The 26,519-nt window shown below is 48.7% G+C and overlaps 1 protein-coding gene across 12 annotated transcripts in view; it reads left to right on the forward strand.

The window, feature by feature from the left end:
- The window catches only part of EHMT1 (euchromatic histone lysine methyltransferase 1), a 122,967-nt gene that overhangs the window by 30,436 nt on the left and 66,012 nt on the right, over nt 1-26,519 (forward strand). For 2 of the 12 annotated variants that reach the window (XM_036393890.2, XM_036393891.2), the window contains exon 1: nt 17,464-17,679. The exons of 2 other annotated variants lie outside the window; for them this stretch is intronic. In XM_036393890.2, the coding sequence (XP_036249783.1) occupies nt 17,617-17,679 (63 nt within the window). In that variant the 5' untranslated portion in view covers nt 17,464-17,616. Of the gene's footprint in view, nt 1-11,648; nt 11,726-17,463; nt 17,680-21,327; nt 21,425-22,035; nt 22,175-22,213; nt 22,635-23,435; nt 23,454-26,519 lie in introns of those variants that run through there. 8 more of the 12 variants (XM_036393879.2, XM_036393882.2, XM_036393884.2 and 5 more) reach the window with 7 other exon arrangements.

The following is a 26,519-nucleotide window of genomic DNA, read 5'->3' on the forward strand; positions in this document are numbered from 1 at the left end:
ATTCTGCAGTAGGAGATGAACACCTAAATTTGTGGTGTTGGCTATTGAGTCTTTCTTTAGAGAGAGATAATATATATTTATATACACACATTTTATATCTATTATAATATATATTTTTGTATATATATATTTATATATACATTTTATACATTAAATTGACTGAACAAACCCCTCTTACCAAGACACTGCTGCATTTTGAAGCAGGTGGAAGAGTTGCCATGGCTGCAGTGGTGGTTACTGGACCTTTTTGAGGTTTCTAGGGCTCAAATAAGGGAAAAAAAAAAAGAAAAAAGATGATTTGGATTTAGGGAAACACCATCAACAAAACCCCCCAAAACAAACAAATCTTTATCACATTTCCAATCTTCCATCTCCCCCCAGTTCCAAATGTGCTGTTTAAAGAGTTACAAATGCTTGTTGGCATAGAAACTGCAGAATGGAAGTGAAGCATGCAAATGTAAAAGGAGCCATTCTGCTGAGCAACATGGCCTGAGCCTCTGCAAAGCTGACTGAAATCTTTTACGAGGCAAAGAAAATTGTCCAGATGTTGCTTGAATTATAATGGCACTAAATATTTCAGTTTTTCAATTTACATAAATCCAAAGAGGCTTGAAATGTAGGGAATGCAGCTCCATTACCAGTGGGCTTTCTTTTCTTATGAAAGAATTTGTAGTCCAAAAATATTGCTAAAATGTGTTTGGCTCCGAGTAGTGCCAAATCCTCATTAAAACATGTGGATATTTCTGTGGTTTAATCTGTTAGAAATGCATTCAGGATCCAGTTATGTTAAATTAAGCAACAATATTGGCCTGGATGTTGTTTGAAATATTAAATGTGGCAGTCGGAACACCAAGCAAAATGTTTGCACATTTTAATCGCTCGATGAACAATTTTTTTTTTTAAATATATTTTATTCCAAGGAATGATCAAGAGTGCTTAAAACCTCTCCTTGCTCTTCTCAAGCTGCTTCCCTGCCAGGTCTGTGGGCACCCTGGCTCCTCCATCCCACCATGGCATGGGGCTGGCTTTGTGCTGGGCCAGGAGGATGCTGCTCCCTCTGAGCATCCTCCTCACCCCCTTCCACCTGTGAGCTTATGGACACACCCCTGCAGGCCTCCAAAATCCTCTTGGGAATGTAAAAACCCAGCCTGGCCACAGGGTTTGTCTCCCCACACTTGCCCTAAGAGGTTTTTCCTGCTGCTGCTTTGCTCTGTTGGGATTTCATGAGGATTTCCTAGGACAAAACACCTCTGAACTTGGCTGGCTGCTGGTTATTTTATCCCTGTGCTGGTGGCTCTGGCAGGATGAGCCTCTGTGCTCTAAAAGTGCTGTGGCAGGAGGGCTCCTTCCCAGCAGGGAAGGCCATGGATTGCAAGGACACTGTGGCTTGCTGAGGATTTATGTCCTATTTATTTGATCTATTATTTATTTTTAAATTTAATTATAATTTAATTATGTTTTAATTTTAAATTTTAAATTCTTTTTAAATTTAATTATAATTTTATTGATTTATTTTTTATTTCCTATCTACTTCCTATTGATTTTTCCCCCCAGGTTGCTAATTGCCCCATGGTAAGGCAGGTCCTTCTCCCTGCTTTAAAGCAGCCCTGCCAAGGAGGGAATTTGCAGTTGGGAATGTGGGAGTGGGTGGCACAGAGAGCCATGGAACTCTGCCTGTGCCCTGGGACACGTCCATAATACATGGGATCTAGAAAATATCCCTGTGGGAGGGTTTCTAATGGGGCAGGAGGAGCTGTTTGATTTGAAATCTGACACTTTGCCAAAGCAATTCTACACTGGTGCTTTGTGACCCTCATTTCAAGTTAAAAATGAGGGGACTGGGGTGTATGGGCAGGTTTTTTCTAAAGTCTCTGGTTTTGGGGCTTTTTGAATTGCATGGCAGCTTGTGCTGCATCAACAGGAGCCCAGAGCAGGATGGTTCTGCCTGTACCTGTGTGAGATTTGATAGCATTCACACCTCTTTGTTGTCAGACATCAAAAGGGTAGGAGGCTGGTAGGCTCAAAATTCCACCAGGTTTGACTTTCCCTTTTTAGTATAAAGTTCTTACTTTTCTGTGGGATAGTTTTGCAGCTTTGTTTAAAAAAAAACAACCAAAAAACAAACCAAAACTCCAAAGCCTGTAGTTCAGTGCAATTTTCTTTATTCTTTTAATTTCAAGCATATGCAAAGTTATATATATATATATATATATATATATATATATATATATATATAAAAGTCAAGCTATATATATAAAACTATCTGATGATAAATTGGGATGGTTAATGATTCATGATGGAAGAAAGCAAGAGAAAGTAGGAGGCACAGTGGAATGGGGTCATTGCTGAAAATGTCTCTTTCTGCAAAAGCAAATAAATGGGAGCACTGGGGAGTGCAGGCAGAGCTCCAGAGTGGGGAGGGAACCAGCAGCAATCCCAGTTTTGGCTGGGATTTGTGGAATTCACCACTGGAGGGTCCCACCAACACTGAGGGATGGAGCAGGGAAGGGAACGGAGCTGGGAAGGGGCTGGAGAGGCTGAGGGAGCTGGGCAGGGGCTCAGCCTGGAGCAAAGGAGGCTCAGGGGGCCCTTGTGGCTCTGCACAGCTCCTGCCAGGAGGGGCACAGCCAGGGGGGGACAGCCAGGGCTGTGCTCCAGGGAACAGGGACAGGAGCAGAGGGAATGGCTCAGGCTGGGCCAGGGAGGCTCAGGGTGGGCATCAGCAGGAATTTCCTCATGGAAATGTTTCTTCAGGGTTGCCAAGCATTGGAACAGGCTGCCCTAGAAGTGTTCAAAAACTTGTGTCCCCAAAAACTTGGGAATGTGGATTAGTGGTGGCCTTGACAGGGCTGGGGGAATGTTGGGACTTGATGATCTTAGAGGACTTTTCTGACCTTAATGATTCTTTGAACTTTGTGGGGGTTTTGGAAGCAGTAAAACCTGGGGGCAGCTGGGGCACTCATTGGGCTGTGGGGAGCAAGGGGAGGTGTCAGTGCCACCCCCTGTTTTAGCCACCAGCTTTATTTTCATTGTTTGCTGCAAAGGGATCTTTCTCTTTGTCTTTAAGTTGGGTTCCTGGTTTTGCTGCACTAATACTTGCTTAACAGTTCATTCTCCATGTGGGACAGAGGCAACTGCTTCAAAACTTCATTTCCTGACAGGATGCAATGTGCTTGATAGAGAAGCATCATTAGCTGGGCAGGACATGTTAGGCCAAGCTTGTAGAAAAAATTTAAGTGTGAAATTAAAGCATTTAAGCCTTGTTGCTGCCTGTACCTCGAGGTAAGCAGCAGCAGGGTCCTCATTCTTAAACCTGCCCTGACAGGAGGGTATGAAAGAATTAGAGAGAAGGAAGTGGGATGGAGAGAATAAATTAGAAACAGAAGTGTGAGAAAATACAGGAGTTAAAAATATGGGAAGAGAGTTTTGAAACACAAGAGGAAACTTTGAACTCTGAAGGAATGGGCATCAGTGCAATGAACAACTGCAAAGAGGCAAAACTTCCCCAAAACCTGTTCAAGGGAGGCACCTGGGGATGGAGGTGACAAGGTGGGAAACAGGTGGGGATGGCAAAGGGCTGGGAGGCAGATGCTGCTGCTTGTGTCTGCAGTGGCTGCAGATTTCCTTTACTTGTCCTCCAGGCCAAGGACTAAAAAGTGACCCAGGGGAGTTCCCTGAGGCCTGGATGGATGGGTGGGAAGGACTGACCCTTCCTTTCTCCCTGGGGAGCATCTCAGAGAGGCTGGGGAGGACAGGGCTCTACCAGGCTGAGGAACCTGGCTTTGAGGGTGTCCCACAAACCCTGAATGGTTGAAGGAGAGGAAATGAAGCTCAACTGCCTGGATGAAGAACCTGTGTAAGTTGGTGTCCCACACTTGTTTTATGGTTTTGTCACAGCCTTGCACTGTGTCCAGTGCCCCAAGTGTTGTGTACAGGTGGCTATTCCAGCACTGCAGCCCAGTGCAGACAAAACAAAGGATGCTTTCACCTTGAGAGCCAATTTGAATTAATTTCCAATTTGATCTTTCCTAGCAAATCAAGGTAATAGCATTTCAACCTTCCTGTAACCCATCTTCAGGTAGCCCTTTCAGCACAGACGTGGCTTTTGCAGTGAAGACAGAGCCTCCATTTAATTCTCAATAATGTGCAAGAAAAAAATGAGTTGTGCTTGGGTCAGTTATGTATCATGATAAGTCTGGAAGGCTCCAGCTTGGTGGAATTTGGTTCTTTCCACAGAATTTGGCTTTCACCTCTAGAAAAACACATGACAAAATATTTGATGAAATTTTCAATGAGACACAGGCTGAGTTGACCTTAATTGTGGAAGGATCTTGTTGCAGTGCAGCTGTGCAAATCAGCACAGCTGGATCCACAGGGAAGTAGCTCTTTAAAACAAAATGATGGCAACAACCTTCCTCCTTCCCAAGCAAACTGACTGAAGGTGAAGTCAACTGCTGAGTGCAAGGCAGCATTGCTGGGATTGAAATGAGGTGTAAGAACCTGGGAAAAACAAATGGATAGGAATCCCTTGAATCACTGCAGTGGCTTCCTTCCCTCCCTGCAGAGCTGGTCCTGCTGTATGAACACCTGGCAGTTATTTAGGCTGGTGTGTACAGATGATGCTGTTGCAGGAAGATTTGTGTGTACTTGTGGTTTTTTTGCTTGTGCATTGCAGTGGATGCAGCCTCCCAAGTTTGATTTATGATATCCATGTGTTCCCCTTGGGAATGGGGCATGTTTAGATTCATAGAGGGATATGCAGGGCTTTACAGGACCTTCTGCAATGCTTTTTTCTGTGTGGGGAGATGCAGTTTGAAATGACAGGCACTCTTGGCTGCTTTAGAGTTGATCCTTAACTCTGTTCCTTCTAAAAAGGACTTAAGAAAAAAAATATTGGTTCTCCAGGCAGGTCACAGAATATTGACCTGTACATATCCAGCCTTGCAGGTTTTCCACGTGTCAGGAAAGGGGAATATCAGAGGTAGAGCAGTGATGGTGGCAGGATCTGATATTCCCTTTATATCCACCTGGCTGATGTTGTTATCATGATCTGAGTGGGGCTTTCCCTCCTCCTTCCTTAAAGGAAAAATGGAAAAATGACACAGAGCAATTCTGCTAGGATGGGAATGTCGTGCTCAAGGCTTAGAAGCATTTGTGTTCATGCCAGGTGCCTGCTGACAGCCCTGACCCAGGAAGGAGGGGACAGGAGGGGACAGTAGAGCTGTCCCAGGGCTGGCTGGAGCGTCCCCTCTGTCCCCTTGGGTCTGCCAGTGCCTTGAGGGTGGGAGAAAGGGGCAGGGTGCACATGGAGGGAAAGGATCATGAAAGATTTGAGTTCCTCAGTAGTTTTTGCTTTGAAACATTGTATCACTGAGCCTAAATGAGGGCATTTCTGTTTGGGAGCTTTCCCATGGGTGGGATTGTTCTGGAGGGGCCTGAGCAGGCCCTGTCCATGCCTGTGGCTCCCAGTGCTCTCCCAGTCCAGAGCACAGCTCCCATGGGGTGTGTGCTGGGAGCTGAGCACGGCAGGGAGGCACTCAAGGCTCAGTGATGTTTGCCAGCAGCCCTGGGCTCCCCTCTGAGTCTGGAGAGGGATCACCCTGCAGGCTGTGCCCCTAGGGAATGAGCTGTGGTGGTCCCATGGAGATCCCCCTCTGCCCCTGGGGCTGGGCTCTGGATCCTCAGCTGCTCATGGGCAGGGAATCCTGGAGGAGTTCTTTGGAGAGCCGTGTTCTGCCCCCCTGGTGGTTTTTCTTGGCTTTTACATGAAAACCCTGCTGCAGCTCCATTGCCCAAGTGCAGCAGAGTCATCATTGAAGCTGCCTTGGTGCACTGCTCTGGGCCTGGCTCTGAGGCTGTGATCCAGCTGCTGAAAAGTTTCAGGAGCTTTCAGCCACCAAGTTAATGTCTTACAAAACTGCTGGAGGAAGGGAAGCTGACTCCAGCAGTCCTTGAGTTTGTTTAACTGGAGCTCAGGAGTCATCAAGGCTGGTGTTTGGCTTCCTGTTGCAGGAGAGAAATAATCAGGATTTATTTTTTATCTTTATTTATTATTTATTTATTTCATTTATTTATTTTATTGTATTGTATTGTATTTTACTGTATTGTATTTTATTGTATTGTATTGTATTGTGTTGTATTGTATTGTATTTTATTGTGTTTATTATCACTGAACCAAAACCAATGACTTCTGCTTGTTTTTCCTCTGGGGTGAGGCTGTATGAGAGTGGAGGAGAAACTTCCAAAGGTCCATCATACTTTTGATTCACATTTGAATTCAGCAGATCAGCACTGACAGGGAGAGTCTGGGCCCTGTACAGCCTTTTCCTGTTTCTTGTATAACAAAAACAGTGCAAATGGTCTTTTTCTCAGTGTGCAGAACTTCTCTCTGGTGGAATCCTACTGTCCCTTGCTTTGCTTCCCAAACAGATTTTGGTTCCTGTGGCCAAGAGTGGGCAGAGGAGGAGAGGGGATGCTGGGCAGACGTTCTGCAAAGTTCATCTTTCCCAATCTCTGGTTCACAGCTCTGAGGGCTGCTTGTTATTGCAGCATTTTGTGGTTTATTTGGTTTTTTTCTTCCTAGTGTTTCACTGTATTTTGAGTCCTTCGGTTTTAGATGGTAACAAAGTGAAGCTCTGTGCGTCCTTGTGAGGCAAATGAATGGGTTTTATAGAGGGGGTGGGAAGGGGGGAGAATTGGAGGGAAGTTATTTTTGAAATAGTGGTTTAATTTTTGTTGTGAAACCACTGCCTGCTTTTAAAGTGTACTGACCATTTGCCTCTTGCTGTAATGCCTGTACATGGGGAGGAGATGTTCTTCTAGAAGAATGGTGTGGAGCTGTGTCAGGAGTGGTTCAGGCTGGAGCTCAGGGCAAGGCTCTTCCCCAGAGGGTGCTGGCACTGCCCAGGCTCCCCAGGGAATGGGCCAGGAGTGGGATTGATGATCCTGGCGGGTCCCTTCAACTCAGGATATTCTGTCATTCTAAAAAAGATTTGAAAAACTTTACCTGAACTGGCCACCCAAAATCAGTGGGTGACTCTTGATTTAAAATTATTTTTTTTATTCTACAGAGCTTTCCTGTGGGGAAGCATCATAATGAGCTTGTCAGTCTTAGCCTGGAGCTCCACAGACTGTCCTTGTCTCTGTTCTCCAGAATACAGCAAGGCTGTAGTGTTGTGGCTCTGGGAGCCCAAGCAAATAGGATAATATACAGGATAAATAGGTTAATGCTTGGATATTAAAATAAATCCCATGAATGTCACCCCAAATTCAAACCTGAGTTCAGAGGTCTCCAGACACACCTGGGGCTCTCAGCATCCATCAGCTCATTGTCCCTCCCACTCCTGCAATAGTTACATTTGTTAGGAAGTGGTGTCATCTCCCTCTATTTCCACATTTCCTTTTGTGTGATCCCATCTTTTCACCCAAGCCTTTGCCAGGTGTTTCAAGCATCTGCATTAAAACCCCATAACAGAGCTCATGCCCTTGCCCCAGGGGCTTTGACTTGCAGCCCAGTTATCTGACAAAACATTTCTAAGGAACTTCTCAGAATTTATGGCTCCTGTTGGTTGATTCCAACGTGTCTGACTCCTTTTATGAGTCTGGCCTGTGTCCTGGTGTCACAGATTCACCCACATGGCATCCACCCACTTTCAAACTTGGCAATGGGCATAAAGAGCTCCTTAGTGATTGCATGCTCACTGTTCTGCATAAATATTTCCCCTCCCCTCCAAAAACATGTTGGTTAAGGGAATATCAGAGAGAGGGAGAAAATACCGATGTGTTTGTTACGTCCATTATGTGGTTTGGGGTTTTCTGGTTGCTTTTAAATAATGGAGGGTTTTATTGAAGGGAGCTTGAGGTGCTCAGACTTCAGTGGAATTTAAATTTGACTCAGCTCTTATGGGCTGTCCAAACACATTCCTTACTGGCCCAGCTTGTTCAGTTGAGGTGACTCAGTAAATCAGCAGCTGAGCATGACTTCACACCGAGTTCTCCTGTACCCTGTTCCTCTGCTCCATACATTTGTGGAAGACTGCTCCAGAAATTTTTGGCAGTTAATTCTCCAAACCTTGATTTTCCCATCTGTAAAAATGGATACATTCCCATCTTTTATTTTAAATTGCTTTTTAAAGTCCTAATTATTGTTACAGTATCTCTAAGCAATCACCATGTATCTATCAGGTTCTTCTTTACCTGGTGATGTTTGATGTTTTTTCAGTATTTGCTCTGCTTTTCATAGTATTCCCCCAGAATTCATTCAACAGTCTCCAAAACTCTTCAGACTGTGGCACTGGTTGGAATCAAATTTAGCAATTACAGTGCTTGGGGAAGGGTGCACATTGTTGGCAGTCTGGGGGATTTGTTTCCAGGATTCCTTGACAGCAGCAAGATTGGAACTTTGAGCTGGTGGTGCTGAGAGCTCTCCAAGTGAATGTATTGAAAAAAAACTTAATTTTTCAAGCTTGAGGGTGAGACCCTCTGGGAATTCTGCTGGACTTTTGCAGGGTTTAGGGTTTTTATGGGTGCTTTTTGTTTACAGATTGCCCTCCAGGTGATTGGTGCTACTGTGAGCTTGTTGAAGAGCAGAGCAAGGCTGCTGTGTCAGGAAAGTGGCCTTGCCAAGCTTGGTGCCCCTTTAGAATACCTGGAATGTTGGAGTCCCAGGCCTGAAGTGTGAAGCATCCACAGTTATATCAGATTTAGTGCTGGCCATTGGCTCCAGTAACAACCCTGAAATCTCCAGGGACAGGGGATGGTGAAGCTTTGTCCCTTGAGTGGAGGAAGGAGGCGTTTCTTGCTCCTGTCACCTCCTGTTTGTGCAGCTCCCGTGGCTTTTTCTACGCAGTGATCCGAACAGGAGCAGGAGAAGTTTGGAGCTCTGTTCCCTTGGATGTGAAGGTGACCTTCTCAGACAGAGGTTGTAAAGTGACCCAGGGAATGATCTGGGGGTGACCTCTGTGCTGAGCAGGCCTCGGGGAGGGCGTGTTTGAGGAGCCATCATTTTATTTGCTGTTCTCACATGTCCATTTTTTGTGCTGTGTCTGATGGATTTGTGAGGGTGCTGAGCTCCTGACAGAGGCTCTGGAGGCTGGGGGCTCTGACTCCCTTTGTAAATGAGCCTGTGGATAACCCAGCTCTGACACTTTTGCCCTCCCTCCTGTTTCATGCCCTCACAGAGAGGTTGTGTGTCATTGCTTTAGGATTTACTGCCTCCCCTGGGAGGTGGGAGTGGGTCTGGGAGAAGAGTTATGGCTGCACAGAAGGTCTGGTTTCCCAACTTCCCTACTGCGTGTTTTGGGGAGAAGTTGGGCTTAAAACTGCCAAAACATCTACAAGATGTTATCACTTTTGTTTTTTGTGAAGCTCATGTTGACTCCTCAGCCTGTGCTGGAGGCAGGTGTGTTTGGGCTGGGTGTCCTTTGGAGTGGTGTGGCAGGAGCAGGACAGGATTTCCTGCTCCTCCACTGGGCCCACCATCCCTAGCCCAGGGTAAGGAAATCACTCTGGGTTTTGCTGTTTTTCTCTACCTGTCCCCAAGGAAACAATATAAATGCTATGCCTCGAGTGTGCATCCATTGAAGGAAAATGGGATTTTTAAATAGTAACATGCTCTGGTTTTCCCTTAGTGCAGCAAACCAATGGTTCATTAGTGAAATACATTAATAATTCTCTTATGAACCCTGTTGGTAGGTGAATCTGCTTTAATTCCTTTGTATCAGCAAGAGCTGCAGGTATGGATGTCTTCGTTACATAAAATAAAAAAAAGGGAAGAAAGCAATGCTTGCAAATTGGTCTTTGTTTCCAAGGAAACAAATTTGACATGCTTGAGCTGTGCGAGATGCAAACACCGCTCGATTCAGCAGACATGCCTCGGGATTTTATAGTCTGAATATTATTTTTAAACTACCTCCAATTTCCAGGCAAGGCAGAGGATGGGAATAGAATTTGTTGGCAGGGTTTATCAATCTGTGCTTAATGAAGGCGCTGGGCGGTGTCTGGGATTGCCCAGTGTGGCGTGGAGGGAATTGATCTGGGCCCCGATGGAGGGGACAGCCTGGGGCCAAATGGCCTTTGGTGACATCCTTCAGCAGGAGGAGAGGTCTGAGCAGAGCTCAGCACACTGAAGTAGTGTGGTTTATCCTGGGTCACTTTACCAAATGTTTTTGCTCTAAAAATATTTCAGTAAAAAGCAGCTCGCCAGCGCTTGGCGTGCCAGGCTGCCTGGCGCTCCCGAGGGCCCAAAGAATTTGCTAAAAAGCTGTGGCTTGGTGTTGAGGACTGGGCTGAATTTATCAGAGAAGGGATGAGGGAACAACATCATGAGTTGTTTGTGTAGTGCATCTGGCACAGATGTGCTGGGGCCTGATGAAAATCTTGGCTTGTGGCGTTGTACAGAGCGGCTGTGGCGTTATTGTGATTCCCTTGGAAGTTCTGTTCGGGAAAAAAGCTGCTTTGGTGCTCAGCTGCCACCCTGGTGTTTCCTGAAATGCTGTGTTGCTAAAGTCACTGGTTTTATTTTTGAATTTTCCTCCAACTCCAGCTCTGGAGCAGACAGTGCTCATGTTCCACGGAAGCGAACATCGCTCGGCAGAGCACACACAATTCACGGATTTCAGCATCCAGAGTTGGTTTTGGCCTGGGCCCAACAAGGGGAACAGGATATATATGTTCCAACTTTGGTGGGATTGAATAGCCAATTTTTGCCCTGGCAGGGCTTTACTTTTACCAACTGTCTTTGCTTTCTGGGGTAGTTCAGTGAGCTGGTAGGGATCTGTAGGGGATATGCAAAGAATATGTGGGGAAACACAAGTTTTTAAGGAATAGTCAAGCTCCATGTGCATATCATTCAGAATATGCAGGGCTTTATTCCCCAAGTGTGCTCCAACAATGTGTGTCTTTCATATTTTGTTGTTTGTAAACCTAGGAAGGATTTAAAAAAAATCCTCTATTAATTCTTCATTGAAACAAACCTTTCTGCATTGAGGGGACAAGGCAATGATGGAGGAATTTCAGGGCTGATAAGTGAAAAACAAACCTCTCTTAAAATTCAGGTCCTTAGGAGAGTGTAGAATGAAGTGTGTTACACTGCAGTCTCTTTCCTTCTCTTTCATCCTGCTGTTTAACTTCCTTGTAAATGGAGTTAAAATAACCTTCAAGGAGTTCAGGGTAGACTGGGGTAGGTTTAGCTTTAAGATGGCTGGGAAGCACTATTTGCATTGCCAGCTAAAAGCCTTGCTTGAAGCCCGTTGAGGGAAAAAATAATATTAATGGTATTTCATGAAAATATTGTAATTTGTGGAAGGCCCAGAGCGACAAATTGGCTGGTTTGAATGTCACTGGGAAATGCTCCTTTTGCACAAGGCTTGCCTGAGACAGGATTTTCCTTGCTTTTGTTCTAAAACGAGATGCTTGCTGCCTAAAAATGCCTGCGATCCTCACACTGAGAGCTTTGCCTGCTTGACAAGAGGATGGCAAGAGGAAGGTTGGCTGGATCAGGATGAATCCTGCACCTTTTTTTTCCCCCCTTTTTTTTTTTTTTTTTTTTTTGCTAATGACACTTCCTTATGCTTACATTTCATTAAAGCTCTGAAATGGCTGAAGATCAGCCCGTACTGAGCATGCTCCGGGGTGGAGGCTGCACCCATGGAGTGAGATGGATTTGTGGCTGGAGGAGGGATAGGCCTGGAGTCAGGACCAGGAGGGACCCGCAGCCAGGATGGAGGTAGGGCAAATCCATGGGTTCCTTGCCGTGCCCCTGGGCTGGGGCAGCCTGGAGACCGGCTGGAGTGCAAACTGTTGGAATTGATTCAAAAGCAGCGCAGTTAAACCACTGACACGAGATGGCTTCAAACGCTTCCTGCGGATCCGCGGGGAGGGGTTTGCAATCCTGACCTTTGCTGGCCGGCGTGGAGAAGGGACCTGTGCAATGTCAGGGTGGTGACATGAGGTGACAGCAGGCAGGGGCTGCAGCCAGGGCTGAGCCTTCATATTGGCAGGCACGTGATTGCGTCTCATCTCATCGCGGGCTCGGGCGCTAATTGTTATTAATGGGGAGCCTCACAGGGCTCAGACCCGCTCCAGATCCCTCTGGGATTGTGGGAGGGTGGAAGAATGTTAAACTCCAACTCCCCTCTTTCAGACTTATTTGCATTCCAGTGATGGCAAACAAGCCTTGCCACATCAGGTCCTCCAAAGTGGCATGGAGAGGAGGGAATATGCACGTTTATTCCTTTGGCTGAGAGATTTTTCTGTGCTTCTTGCAGGGGTTTAATGTGTTGGTGAGTGGGTTTGGGGGAAGGCAGTGTGAGTTGTGCTCGCTTGGGCTCTTGGATTTCACCTGTAGTTGCCAGCTTTTTACAAGGAACGTGTAAGCACCAGCAGGTATGTGCTGCATGAGCCGATTGACTCCAGTTGTTGTACAAGCACGCTGCGTGGTGAGGTGCCAATAAAACATTTACATTGGCTCTGGAGGTTTGTGTTAGAGAGGTGTAGGGGAGCTCTGGATTGGTGTGGAGCAGGGGGACATCAGCTCTGTCTGACTTGTCCCCTCACACATGCGGAGACCCACCCATGTTCCAGCCTGGCTGTAGGTACAGGTAAGGTGAGGGGTTTGCTCTGTCAGCACTGGGAATCCTTGGGTGGTACAGAGTTACTGTGTTTGACTTTCTGAGCAGAAATCTCTGTGATCACAGCTCTGTGCTGTAAGGTAGATCAGCTCTTCCTTCAGGGCACCTCTGGCCATTTTTCACAGCACGATTCAGGGGGTGACTGGCATAGATTTAATTTTATTGCTGTGTCCCAGGTGATGGGCATTCTGCATGATGAGTCACTTCATTACCTAAAGTAATTTGCCTGTTTATTGCCTGGTTCCATCTTTCTTGTGAAGCCAACTCTTCCTTGGTGCTTTCTGGGCCTGTTTTGCTACATCAGCCCAGTGCTGAGCTGGTGACCAGCTTGCTTACTGGGCTGACTTTTATGTTCCCTGCATAAAATCCTGCTGGAGCCCAGCTTGCTGGCCAGGCAGAACTTCTCCTACTCTTTAATGGTCACTGGCTTGTTTATGGCTGGGTGAATGCACAAAGAGAAGCATTTCTGTAAAACAAACAGCATTGTGATTGTACAGCGAGAGGGAAAAGGGGTTGATTTTCTTTGGCTCAGATGGGGGCTGCCTTTATGGCTTTGCAGAATTCACCCCCGTGGCTTTTCCTCCTTGTGTGACTCTGGCAGTGGAGGTGATCTCAGCCCCAAGTTTTCATGTAGGGCCCTGCTTCCCTTGATGAGGAAATTTGACTTAATCAGTTTCAGCTGCTGGAAACCCACTGGTGTGCTCGTTCCTATTGTGCTGTGGGAAGGTGTAAGGTAGCCTTAAAGACCCACTGCCACCTTATGGCAGTTGCTGAGAAGCAGCGTCTGTGGAGCCAATTCCGTACACACATCATGCTCGCTCTATTTCTCCGCTCCTCTTAACTAGGGATATTTGCATGGAGGCAGGAGCTTTGTTTTTACAGAGTTCATCTGCTCCTTCTGTTCCTTGCAGCAATTTGATAAAGTCAGCAGGATGGCTGGGAGAGCCGTCAACAGGCGCTGTTCCCCAGGAGCTCATGATCTGGGGAGAGACACAAAGGCTTCGTGGAGCACTGATTCTCCTCCAGTGAAGAGCTTGCTTATTTTCATGTCAGTGCCTTAATCCTTAAAAAAAATAGGTGTGAGGTCAAAGAACAGGGCTACGCTGAGCACGTGAGGCTGGCTAGCAGGATCTCCAGCTCTTGTTGCAGCAGGAGGAGGATGGAATGTGCACAGCCATTCTCCCAGCCTGCTGCTGGCAGGGCACTGCAGGATGGCTTTGCACTGACAAATGGGGCCACTGTCCCCAAATAAACCAATAAAACATTGGTCTGTGGAGCAGTGAGTGTGCTGGAAGCCTGCTTGCTCTGCTGGGGGTAGAGAATGCTGGATTTAGGACCCTTCTCCAGCAAGGCTGTGTTTGTACTGTAGGAGCTCTTGATATGCCATAGCTGAATGAAGGGGAGAAATGGTGGATTTAGAGCTCCAAAATAGAAGGAGCCGTGGTTACTGTAAGTTAAAGCTGAAGGAATTTATAATTGGGAGCTGTTAGGAATACAGTATGTTCTAAATTACAGCTGTCTGGCCAATATGCTGCTAAATAAAGTTCTAGGATTGCCCTGTAAATGAAATATTCAACGCATATTCTTATCAAAACAGCACCATCTCCCAGAGAACTCACATCTCAATTGCTGTCCAAGAGGATCTTTTTTCTTTTCCTTTTTTTTCCTTTTTAGCATGTATGATTTACTCAATGCAGCATCCGAGGGAACATTTATTGTTTCCTATTAAGTAAAAACAGTTTTCAGCTCTGCTGGGGAAAAGGGGGGAGGAAGGGAGATGGCTTGAAAGCTTTAGGGACATAAACCAGGTTTTGAAAGATGGGGAAAGCTCTCATTCCAAAAGATGCATTAATGACTGCCTGTTCTTTCAAAGCTGTTACCTGAGCCTGGAGGTGGACATTGGAGGGTGCTGGGGATGGATACCCAAGGTGTCCTGGGACATTCTGATTAAGAAATGTTGTATATAACAGTTGAAGAGCAGAAGGAATGTTTGAATAGCTTATGGTGGAGCTGGAGAATGGTTTATAGCAGTGCAGAAACAATCAGGATCCCAGCAGAAATGCTCATCTCATACCCAAAGAACCTTCAGCTTTTGGGATTGCTTCTGAGGAGGCTGAAAGGGAGCAGCAGATTTGATCAGCTAGAGGGTCTGCAAGAAGAGGAGCCTGATGGAAGAAAGGAAATAAGGAAAACCCTCTGTATTTTGCAGAGCTAAATATTGTTCTTCCTATAAAAAGAAAAACCTCCCTTTGCCTCCCACTTGGGCTTCCCCTGCAAGGGAGCTGTGAAAATGCTGGACTTAATGGTGTCACTAAGCAAGAGCCCTGAGGAACCTGGTGTCCCGTGTGAAGGAAGGTGTTTGTGCTGCTCCCTTCCTCCTGAAAATGTGGGATTTCTGAAAGGGGTGTTTGAGCCTTCAATCAGAGAAGGGAGGCTGGAGAGCTGTGGAGTGAAAATACCCTGTAATCTGTGGGCCCTGGCAGGAGTGTTTGGAAAGGGGGGTGTTGGCTGTGGTGGGAAGGCTGCTGGAGGGTACTTGGGTTAAATAAAGGGCACAGCTTCTCGGGGCTTGGGCCTGTTCTCATCCTGCATCATCAGCAAAACCTCTTCTACAGCCAGCCTGCAAAGAGGACTGTGAGTGCTGGTGTGCAGATCCCTGCCAAGGGGGGACAGGGGCGTCCCAGGCAGGAGACACCTGTCCCACTGCCAGTGGCTGTGCCCTGGAAGCTTCCTGCTCCTTTTGGATGGCAGAAGTGTAAGGTTTCACTGAGTGACACCCAGGCATCCCCCGTGGCAGAGACGCTGCTACGATCGATCGATGCTTTGCTCAAGTTGGTTGTTGAAGCATCTGCAGTGCCCTGATGAGCTCTGCTTTCTCCTTTTTGTTTCTAAACAGTGTTTAGTGCTTTCAAGGATGGCCATGAGATGTGAAAAGTGTCTCTGGTAGCATCTGCTCTCAGTGTATATTTAACCTCAGCAGTGAAAACATGTCTGGTGTGGAGATGCAGTGAGGAGGCTGAGGCTGTGCCGCCGTTCTCTGGCATTATTTTATCTCAGAAAGGGAATGTTGACTGTGGTGGATCATTGACACTGCCTTTGTTAATATCTTCGTTTCTATTTCTGGGCTTTTAATGAAAGCTTGGTAATTTCATGCTGCAAGGAAGGGCAGCACATCAACTGTTTTAAAGCCATCTTTGGTTTGAAGTACAGTAATCTTTTGATGCGGTGGATAATGCAACTTCTGTCTGTATAGCTGGGGTTTGTTGCTTTTGTTTGGGGATTTTTGAATTTGTCTTTAAATGAGTTACCTCTACACCTCTTAGCAACTGAGAGAAAGGCCAGGAAAATCTAATTTTGTGTATATTAAAACTTAAGATTCACATCAAATGAAAACCCGGTGGGTGAAAGAGTGATCCTTTCTTTATACTGTCACCTCAAATACTCCTTGCCTATGAATTTCAATCGTCTCAATTTAGCCTTGTGTGTTTTAACTGTTTAGTAGTGAAACTTCTCCAGAGTGTGGAGAGGAAAACAACATCCCCATAGCCAAGGGAGACCCGTAGCAGCTCTTTGCTGCTTTAATTATTGCAGCTCTGCAAACGTGCCTGGCCACGGTGGTGAAAGAGCTGCTGGGACTGGAGGAAACGTGGCTTGTGGATGTTCCCAGCCTGCAGAGCCATGGCTGCTGTGCTGTGCTGAGGCCTGGACTGGCCTGGTGCTGGGGCAGGGCAAACATCATCCCCAGGCTCCTCCAAAGCTCCCCACAGATTTGGATGGCTTGTTCCTCCCTACAGTGCAGGCTGCTCCCTGCCCTCCCCAGCTCACTGTCACACATTTCACTCCACTCATTTTCACTGTAGTTTCTACTCTTAAAGAGAACTCTCTCTTAAGGAGGACTCTCTCTGGTGCTCTCCTCCTCTGCAAAGCTGTTTTCCCTTTGGCCAGGAGCACTCGGGTGGTGCCACGGGGCCATGTCGGAGTTTCCTCTTCCTTCTGGCCTCCTCCCGAGGTTGCTGGCCGCCCTCCCCCTGCTCGGGGGGAGGTTCTCCAGCCTGACACCGGCTCCAGCAGCCTCCTGCTCCTGCCTCCCATAAATGCCAGTCTTCCTTGAATCCCTTCCAGCCGAGCTCTGCTTACAGATGTTCCTGCGAGCTGCTCTGGCAGTTTTACTGGGAGCCTGAGCAGATATGAAGGTTGCCAAGAGTTTATGCTTAATTGTGAAGTGGAACAGAGACAAACTACTTTTATTTTGAAGCTAAAATTTCTTCTGTTATCTTGCTGGCTGGGGCCAGCAGTATTGTAGGGTTTGACATAGGCAGAGCTTAGAGCTCCTGTGCCTCGTAGTGAACTATCCCTTCATTAGGGTGAGGATGAGGATGGATCCATGAGGATGTCCCTTCATTCCATTGCCCCCCTGCTTTTCCACGACTGTGTTTGTGTTACGCTTTCAAAGTCAGTTGTACCAGGTCAGGTTATTAATCCTCAAAGTGAAAATGATCTCCCCTTCAGATCAGCAGTTTGGATCTCGAAGACACTGTCTTGGACACTGCTCACTGCATCAGTTTAACCCATGTGCCTTCATCCCAGCTCTCAGAGGTCGGGCACTTCGTTAAGCACAACAAAATCAGCCTGGGGACATCCCCAAGACACTCAGATCCCTCCCTGTCCCTCCTGCCTCTCCTTTTCCCACGGGCAAGTGCTACTCTTGAAGGCCACAAGACAGCACTCTGGTTTAAAAAGCTTTCTCTTTTTTTCAGGCGAGTGATCAGTTTTGAGGCCTGGCGCCCTGTCAGAAAGTTGACAGATGATCTGCATTACCGGTGCGTCCCCGGGATGCCCGGGATAATCGCGCTCCAATGGACGCCCTGGAGCCGGCAGGTTCTCTGTGAAATGGCTGCAGTGGAGGGAGCAGTGAAATGGGCTCTTCTGGGCATGCTCACTCTGTAGAGGGAGCTTTATCACATGAGCAGAAACTGAATCACTGCTCATGAGGATCTGGAATATGCAACTCTTGGAGTCTTCACCAGAAGAAGACAACAGCTGCCCGCAGGTACCTCAGGGTCCGTCCACCTCCCGTGCCTGGCGAGGCCCTGGCAGGGCAGGCTGGGGAAGGAGAGGCCTTGGAGAGGACAGGAGAGGAGAGGAGAGGCCGGGGAAGCATGGCCGGGGTTGTTTGTTCATTTCTTTGGATATTCCTGCGCGTGGCTGGCCCGTGCAGGAGGGCTGGCATCACCCATCCTGATGGGGTGCCCATCCTGCCAGGGTGCCCATCCTGCCGGGGTGCCCCATCCTGCCGGGGTGCCCATCCTGCCGGGGTGCCCATCCTGCCGGGGTGCCCATCCTGCTGGGTGCCCATCCTGCTGGCATCACCCATCCTGCCAGGGTGCCCATTCTGCTGGGATGGCTGCTCCATGGGCTCCCAGGGGCCTCGGGCACCACTGGCAAACCTCGGGCTTTGTATCCTCGTGCCTTTCCTTGGGCTCCTGGGGTGGGGAGGCTTGCTTGGGGTTGGTTTGGTTTTGGGGTTTTTTTTTAGGATTTGTGTGTGATTTTTACATGTGAAGTTTCTGGAAAATTCTCCAAGGAGCCTTCCCTGCTTGTAGCTCTTAGAAGAAAAAGGTGCAAAGCCTGGGGTGCCCAAGCTGCATGAAGACTGAACTGCTGAAGGGAAAGGAGAGGGCCTGTGGCCACATGGTACCTCCTCACTGTGTCTCTTTTGACAGCCTCTGCCTATGGCTCGCTTGGGTGGAGGCCAGAGCCAGCAGTATTTCACCAGGAAGAAGCAATCCTTTTTATTTTGGGGCGACTTCCTCCCCTCTCTCTTCTGCTTCTTTTTTTTTTTTTTTTTCATAGTAGCAATCCAAGGAAACATCTGAGTAAAAGGAAACATCCCTGGCTGATTTCATAGCAGGAGGTCTGTGCCTGCAACATATTTAAAAACTCAGCCCCCTGGTTCTGCCCTTGGGAATTTTTTTTTCTCTGTGATTCGTGTTACATGCAAGAACTCTGTTGGCTGCCACAGACCTTGGTGAGATTTGGGACGGACGGAGAAGGTCCCAGAGCCCTGGAAGGCACAGACAGCCCTGCAGAACACTGGCCTGAGCTTGCTGTGCTCTGGGGAGACCCTCAAAGCTGCAATGCAGACACAATATTGAATTTTCAATCAAGGAGCAAGATGTGAAGATGACATTTAAAAGATTAGAGAGCTTACACAGGACAATCTGTGATACCCAATCTAAATATCTATCATGTCTTCACTGGACTATAAATGTGCTCGTTGTTCATCATCCAGAAGAAAAGGAAAAGGCATCAGAAATCACGAGGAGGGAGCAGAGATTTCTCTTTAACCAGTGAAGAGCTGAGGCCTTGAGTTGCTGTCCAAGCAGCTCCACCCAGGGAGAAAATGGGCTTGATGAAGGCTGAAGAGACAACCAAAAACCCTCTGAGGTGTGGCAGGTGTGCTCCTGTGTGGTGGTGACCACAGTGACACCGGTGTGGCACCGGCCGAAACGCTCTGTCCCTGCCAGCTGGGGCCCTTGGGAAGCGTCTGCAGACACAGAAAAGCCTGACCTACTTTGGAGGGAAGAGAGCTGCTGAGCTCTGAGCTTGGCACTGCTTCTCAGCAAGGGTTAAGAGCCCAAAGTGGGGCCTTTGGGTCTTGGTTTTGTTCCATTTCATGTATTTACCTGACTGTGCGGTGCCAGCACGAGCTCTCGCCCTCGTCCCAGAACATGTTTGGGTAGAAGTAGGCTCTGTGGCACACATGGGGCATATTCCTGCAGCTCAGCCTCTGTGAGACCCGCCCTGGGCAGGGGGCAGAGGCAGCTCCATGACCTGGCTCCTGGGAGCTCTCCCAGGTGATGCCATCTCCTAAGGAAAGAGGATTGTGTGCACCTCATGCAATGGCAGTGAGTTGTTTTATTCAGGTAAAGAAGGAGTTTTAAGGAGCTTCACTCTCCTGGCCAGCTGGTTTGGGGGAGGGCTGGCTTTGTTCCTGCTGCTCCTCTTTGTTTTCCTTTTGCTGCTTTTCCCTGAAGTTTTCCTTCTCACCTTCCCGCTCCTGGAGCTGAGAGTGGTCGAGGAATGGCCGCAGCGGGAGAGTGACCGTGTGTTGGGGTCAGCCCAAAGGCTCGGGGCACTGATGGCGTGTGCTCCCTGCTTGCAAGCCTTGGAGGACCATATGTTCCTGCAGTGACATGGAATGTCAGTGATTTGGAAACAAATCCCTGAGTTTATAATCCTCAACTCCCATTTTCAGCCAGTTATTTTTTCTGACTCCTCCGAATTCCGAGTTTTGACACCAACCCCTCTTTGCAGACCCTTCTGGCCCCTCATGTTTCCAGTGGGATTTGTCCCTCCTGTGCCCCTGTGAGCTCCTTGGTCTCTTGGGTGGAGGATACGTGTCTGGCTTTGCTGTAGGGTGCTGTTGGTCCTGGAGGGGGGCAGAGGAGGAGGGCAGCCTGCCAGCATTTACAGTAGTCAGGAAAGCAGCAGGAGTGAAGCTCTCAAACTGTACAAGCTAATTGGAAAGCCTCCATTAGAAAAAAAGAAAAAGAAAATATAGAAGAGGAGAAAATGTTGAGCAAGCTTTTACAAAGTATCCTGGACTCCAACACAACAACTTGCATCCTCCAAACCAGGTGGTCTATTTGTGTTTTTCCTTCAGTCCCCATCAGGAGGGGGAAGAGGCAGTGGGGGTTAAGAAGGTCTGACGTGCAAGTGTCCTCCCTGCAACACTGCCATACTGTGCCTGAGCAGCACAGTGACTCTTGCAAAGGAAGCTTTTCACAACTTGTCCTTGTTCCAAGGATGAGGAAACCTCCAGCTCTTCTGGCATTTTCTCTCTGTCATAAGTCAGAGCTGCTTTCACCTGTGAAGTATGATCAGCACAGACAGGGAGAGGGCTGGAACGGAGCGGGGCTCTGAGCAACCTTGCAAGGCTTTTCATGGAGTTCTTGGTGTTAAATGAAGAACATTTCCCCTCCTCCTCTCCTCGTTTTCCTGTGTGCCTGCAAAAATACTCTGGTTTGCATTTAAAGGAGAAAACTCTATGTGCTGGGACTAAGCCAACTTGTTTATTTAAGGGAAATACCATATTTCCAACCCCTTCTCTCACAGAGGAAGGCTCGGCAGAGGATGGCAGACTGGGCTGGGGATTATATTTTTAGGTGTCATCGAAGCACAGTTGTGATTCGAAGAAGCTAAAAATCATGGCTGGCATTTTGCATCCAGCCCTGCGAGTTCCTCCTCCCCACAGCCCCCACAGGGGTTAACCTCTCCCTCCAAAGCACGTGGATTTTCACCTAAATCAAGGAGCAAAAAAGGAGAAAAAAGAAACAAAAACCATCAGAAAAAACAACAAACCCATCACCATCACCCCCCAGGCTTCTACTTTCCCATGCTTTCGCCGTTTGCCTGCCCCCAGGGGGGTGTTTGTGGCGGGGGCCGGGGCTCTGGGCAGGGACACGGGCCCTGTGTCCCTGTCAAAAGATGGCAGGTCCGTGTGTCCGTAAACAATGCGGTTATGAAATGGCAGCGCGGCCGCGCTGAGCATGCTCGGGAGCTGCCTGTAGGGGGAGGCGAGCCAGAAAGATGATCTAATTCCGTGCAATTCTTGGGATTGAAGGAAAAGACCAGGCTCCACTCTTAATGACAGAGCAGAAAAACCAGGCCCCACGCCGGGGACGAAGCCCGTAGGCCATGGAGGAGAGGGTGTGAGGATCTCCCACCTCCAGGACTTCGGGTGCTGGGCAGCGCTGTGTCGCTTTCTCGCCCTCCAGCAGAGTAAGGCCTTGGTGAGGTTTTGCTGTAGTTATTAGAGGGACAGGCCCGAGGGTGCAAGTTTTATGATTATGATTATTTTCATTATTATTTTGTCTTTTTTTTTCCCCCCTTCTCCCCGTCCGCTTTCCCGGCTCACAGGCACCGCTGTCTCGCTGCTTGGCCGCTCCATGGCCAGAGGTGACCCAGGTGGAGGTGCTGTGGGCAGCTCAGCCAGGCCCTCGTGGGCCCAGGGGAACCCACGAGGGGTTTTCCCTCCTCTGCTGCCCCATGTGCCCTTTGGCTGGGCACCATGGGCATGGGCAGGGGGACAGGGACCTGCTCCGCTGCCTGCGGTGCTTTGGGGTGGGAGGCAGAGGAGCGTGGAGGCTGAAGAGGTGCCTGAGCCCCGTTGATGGGGGTGAGCTGCCTCCCAGCTCCCCTGCCCTGGACTGCTGGAACCTGCTTGCTCCAGGCTCCTCTTGGTGCTCTGGTTTTGTCCTGGCTCAGCCAGTTCCTGGGGACTGGGTGTTTCTGAAATGGCTGGTTTGCTTTTCTTAGAGATAGTGATGAATCTTGGTCTCCATTTTAGGGTTTTCTTCCCCTCCTCCCCTCCCGGGGGCTAGGAGAAGGCAGGCAGCAGCTGGACTCCTTGCTACCCTCAGCCTGTGGAAGGAGGGGACGCCTTTGTCTGCTCTGGATTTACATTTGCCTGCACACACAAGTTGCACTGGCTTTAACTCTACTGGGATGCGGCTAGATGGGCCTGGAAGCAGTGAGGAAGTGTAAATCGATCTCCCCTTTCCAAGAGGGCACGGGCTCTGCAGACCCCCCTTGCCTGAAGCCTGCACGCCGTCGTGGAATGCCTTGTCTTGGGAGAAGTCGCTTTCAGTCCTGTTGTGTTTCACGCACGTGTCTCCGTGTTCCCAGCTCTTGCATGCAGGGACTTGCACCTCTTTCTGTGCTTCCCCCCTTCTCAGGGAGTGTGTGCTGGAATAGGAGAGAGGACATGGGGGTTGAGAAGGAAATGTTTCTTTTCTATGGAGAATAGTCTGGATGAAAGGATTTCGGGAGACAAAAGAATTGCAAAGAATTTGATTTGGGAGCAAACTTCAGGCTGAGGGCAGTGCTTGTTGTGAGCTGCAGATAAAATTCCATGTTCACATGATTGCATGAGGCTTATAAGGAAGTGGCCTTAGCCTGAAAAGAAGGAGCTTTGAGACTGGTGACTGCTTTGTAGGCCAGGTATGCTGGTGGTTGTGTTTCCTTCCTTCTGCAGATCAAATGCTTCTGTTGTTTCTAATGACAGGCCCGTGGTCAGCGTCCCCACGAGCCTTGAGCCCAGGCCTTGCCCAAGCACAGAGCTGAGATCTGAAATGAGCAGCCTCCCCGTGCCTACAAAAGAAACACTGCCTTTCTACAAACATTCTCTTAATCATTACTTCCTATATAATTAACTACAAAATGTTTGTCTTCTCTTCAAGGCAAAGGTTATTATGAGCAGGCTGGCTTGGGTTGTGTTATTTCAATTTATGTTTTTTTAGGAGAAGGAGGGAAAAAATGAGTGAATAAGAATCTGCCTCTGCTGGGGTTGCATCATTTGTTGAGAGATTTGCCTCTGCCTTGCTCCAGCATTGCTGCAGCCCTCATTTTCCTGGCTGGTGGGATCTTTCCCTGGGGCTGTGTCCTGGGTGGGGTCTGGTGTCCCCTTGGAGGGGTTGGTGACCAGCTGGAGGCTGGATCCAGGCAGGATCAGTGCTGTCCATCCCACAGAGGTGTCGGTGCATGCACTGCCCCGCATGGGCACGGGCACTTGGAGGGGTCTCCTGCTCCCAGCCCTCTTCCAGATGGACCTGCTGTGTGTGCACAGCTCTGCTCACAGCAACGCTGCTGCGAGCCTCGGGTTCCCAGACCGTTGATTTTTAAGACATAAAAAAAAAAGAAAAAAAAAAAAAGAGACCCTGGTGAAGGTAGACATCTTGGCACCTCAGCCTGCGCTCCTTCCCGGGCTGCCGGGAGAGCAGAGAGCTGGGCTCATGATGTAACTCTGCTCCCTTGGGCTCGGTAAGCTGCAATATGTTGGAGTTTTGCTGTGCATGTGTTGTCTGTGCCTATAAAACCTGTTTGGACCTTTGCGAAGGGCACCCGGATGGCTGATGAAAATACCAAGGAGAGGAGGCTGAGAAAGCTCTTTCTGTGTTTCCCAGCTTTGTTCTTTTTCTTTTCTTTCTTTTCCCTTTTTCTTTTTTTTTTTTAATGGGCTTTTTAAATTTTTTTGCTTTTTGGGTTTTTGGTTGTTTTTTTTTATTTTTTTGGTTTGTTTTAAAGGCACCACTGTAGTTTGTAGTCATCATCTGTTTGGAAATGCTGCAGAGCCTTTCCTTGGCCGGTCTGACCTGTCTTCCATCCCCTCCAAAGACCTCATGGAGGAGAGGAAGCTTGTTTTCTTATAAACAGAGGCAGAGAGGAAAAAACTAAACCAGCAGTAGCTCCTCTGCTTGGCTCCTCATGGCTCTTAAAGCCCTTTCAAAGACCCAATCAGTCTTTCTTCAGATGCACTAATTTTTTCTACCCTTTGAAACCTAAAAATTAAGGGTTGGGGGGGGCAAGAACGCTTCGTGGCTGGTTGTGTGTGCTCTTTATGGAGGTTCTCCAGCCACGGATGGTTAATAATCAGTCTGGGGTGGGCGAGGGAATGGAGGCAGACGGCTGCGGGAAAGGGGGAAAGGAGGAAAAAAATAAATGGAGCGAGTGAGACTTTTATTGTGAAGCAGCGTGTGCTTGGCAGTTGGCTTTGTTGGGACTGCTGCAAGAGCAGACATTTCTCGGCGGGGAGGGTGGGTATAGGATTTCCCTGCCAATCGGGAGCGGACGGATGGGGCATGGGGAGGGTGAGCAGAAAGGGAAGTTTGCTCTGGATTTAAGGGAGGGGAGGGCAAAAAAACCCAACACACACACACACACACACACACAAAGCTGGAGGTATTGACACTTGCGGTGAAGTTGGTGCTAAGTTGGCTGGGTGGAGCTGGGTGGGATGGATGGTGCTGGGTGCCCCATGGGTGCCCCATGGGTGCCCCTCGGTGCTGGGTGCTGATGGAGCAAGGACGGGAGAGCGCTGGCCTGGGGGGACGAGGCTTCGAGCGCTTTGCAGGGATTTCCTGTAGCTTCCTTCTGATCCAAATGCTTCAAAATTCACAGTTGGCTTTGTATTTTATTTTTATTTTTAATGATTCTTTGATTTTCTACCTTGATGCCGAGTTTTTGTTGGGAGGTTGTAACGCTGTCGCCTCTTAGTGAGGAGTTTGTCTCTGAGGTAGGAAGGAGAGCCTGGGAGATGCCACCTAAGGCAGCCTTGCCTTGGCACCCAGCTTTTGTACTCTCAAAGGACAAAAGTGATGGTTTCTGTCTTGGATTTGGGAGTTCTGCTTTGAGAGCTGGGCAGGCAGCTCTGAGCTGCTGGTGACTGCAGTGAGCAGGGAGGGTGGTCAAGGTCTCATTGACTCCAGGGTTCCTGCAGTGGCTTTTCCTCATGGGTGAGCAGCAGCAATGCCTCTGTGGAAGGGAGAGCGTGGGCAATGTGTGGAGTGAGGTTACTGCTTAGGAAACAGAGAAAAAAATCATGCTCAGATGGCAAAGAATGGCCCCTGGAAATCCTGGGGCTTCTTGTATGAGTCAGTGGAGGAGCAGGAATATCAAGACCTCTCCTTGTTGCAACAAAGGTTGGGAAAACAAACTGGTCCCTGTTAGACTGACTGAGGCTCTTTATTTGCTGCTGGTGCCTGTGGCCAGGGCCTGGGTGCCCCTGGCTGTAGTGGGAGCCAGGGGTGCCCTCGAGCACTCTGAGCTCTCTTTGCTCAGGTCTTGCTGCAGGATAATCCATGAGAAAAACTGAGGTTATTCCCAGTTTACAAGAGGTCTGACTAGAGGAGAGGTAGGGTTTACAAGCTCATGTTTGCAGCAAGGATATGAATTACTGGCTCAGCAAATGGATAAATAAAACAGCTGCTCTCTGTTCAGAGTTTGGGCAGTGTTTTGTGGTCATTTCTCAATGGAAGCTGTTGGCCAGTGTCTGCTGAAGGTAGATTCTGTGTCAGGCTGGGCTGACTGAGCTTTCCAGTGCTCACAGCAGCATTTTGGTGTGTGACTGGAGATCTGAAGGTGCTGTCCTTGGAGCACAAGTCCCTGGTGCTGAGAGCACTGGGATGTGGCTGAGTTTGTGTCTCACTGTGCTCTGGGCAGGTTGGGGACAGGCAGGGACAGGCAGCCACCCACAGCCTCTGCCCTGTGCTGCAGGAGTCATCCTTGAAGTGCCCTTAGCTCTGGGCCTGGCAGGTGGTGGAGGCTTTCCCAGGAATCTGTCTCCCTCCTTCCCGTGGTGTGTGTCTCTGCCATGGTGGATTTGGGGGCAGGACAGGGCGATCCTGCAGGGATTTGGGGCTGGCTGAGCCCTGCATGGAGCTGGGGGCTGCTCTGCAGCACCTGCCAGCACAGGGCATTGCTGGGAGTTGCCCAGCCTGGCAGGGTGGCTGGTGACAGCAGCACCAGAGCCCATCTCCCCTGGCAGCTCTGGACAATCCCACCCAGGCATGGGAGAGCTGCTGGGAGGGCTGGGAGCTGCCACACCAGGCTCCATGCGAGTCTCATCCCCCTCGCTTGCTCTAAGGGAGGTGGGCAGGTTGTTTTTCTTTCTTTATCACCCAGTGAGCTTTAAACCCTGTGATTTGCATGGCTGCAGGCACCATCTGCTCCCCGTGCTGGCCTACAGCAGTTGGCTTGACCTGGGCTTATTCTCGTGCAGCGGCGCCGGCAGCGCGGGCTGAACCCGGCTCCGACCTCCAGCTCTGCAGGGCACTCCCAGCCCTGCCTCCACTCCAGCTCTCTCCTTAAACACAGCTCTGGCAAAGACCCCTTCTAGTTCATTTTTTTTAAATACCATTTTCCTTCCGGTTTATTTTGGTAGTAGGTTTTTGGTTTTGTTTTTTTGGTTCGGTCTTGCTACTTCAAAATAGAGAATGGGAAGGGATGAAGGCTGCAAACCTGAGCTAGCAACGTGGTGCCAGGTGTGTGAAAGGCAGAGGAGATGAGCAGGTGTTCTCTTTTTTACATAATTTTTTTTTTAAAGAGAAG

The sequence above is a fragment of the Molothrus ater genome, chromosome 20 (assembly GCF_012460135.2).
Source record: "Molothrus ater isolate BHLD 08-10-18 breed brown headed cowbird chromosome 20, BPBGC_Mater_1.1, whole genome shotgun sequence".
Taxonomy (NCBI): domain Eukaryota; kingdom Metazoa; phylum Chordata; class Aves; order Passeriformes; family Icteridae; genus Molothrus; species Molothrus ater.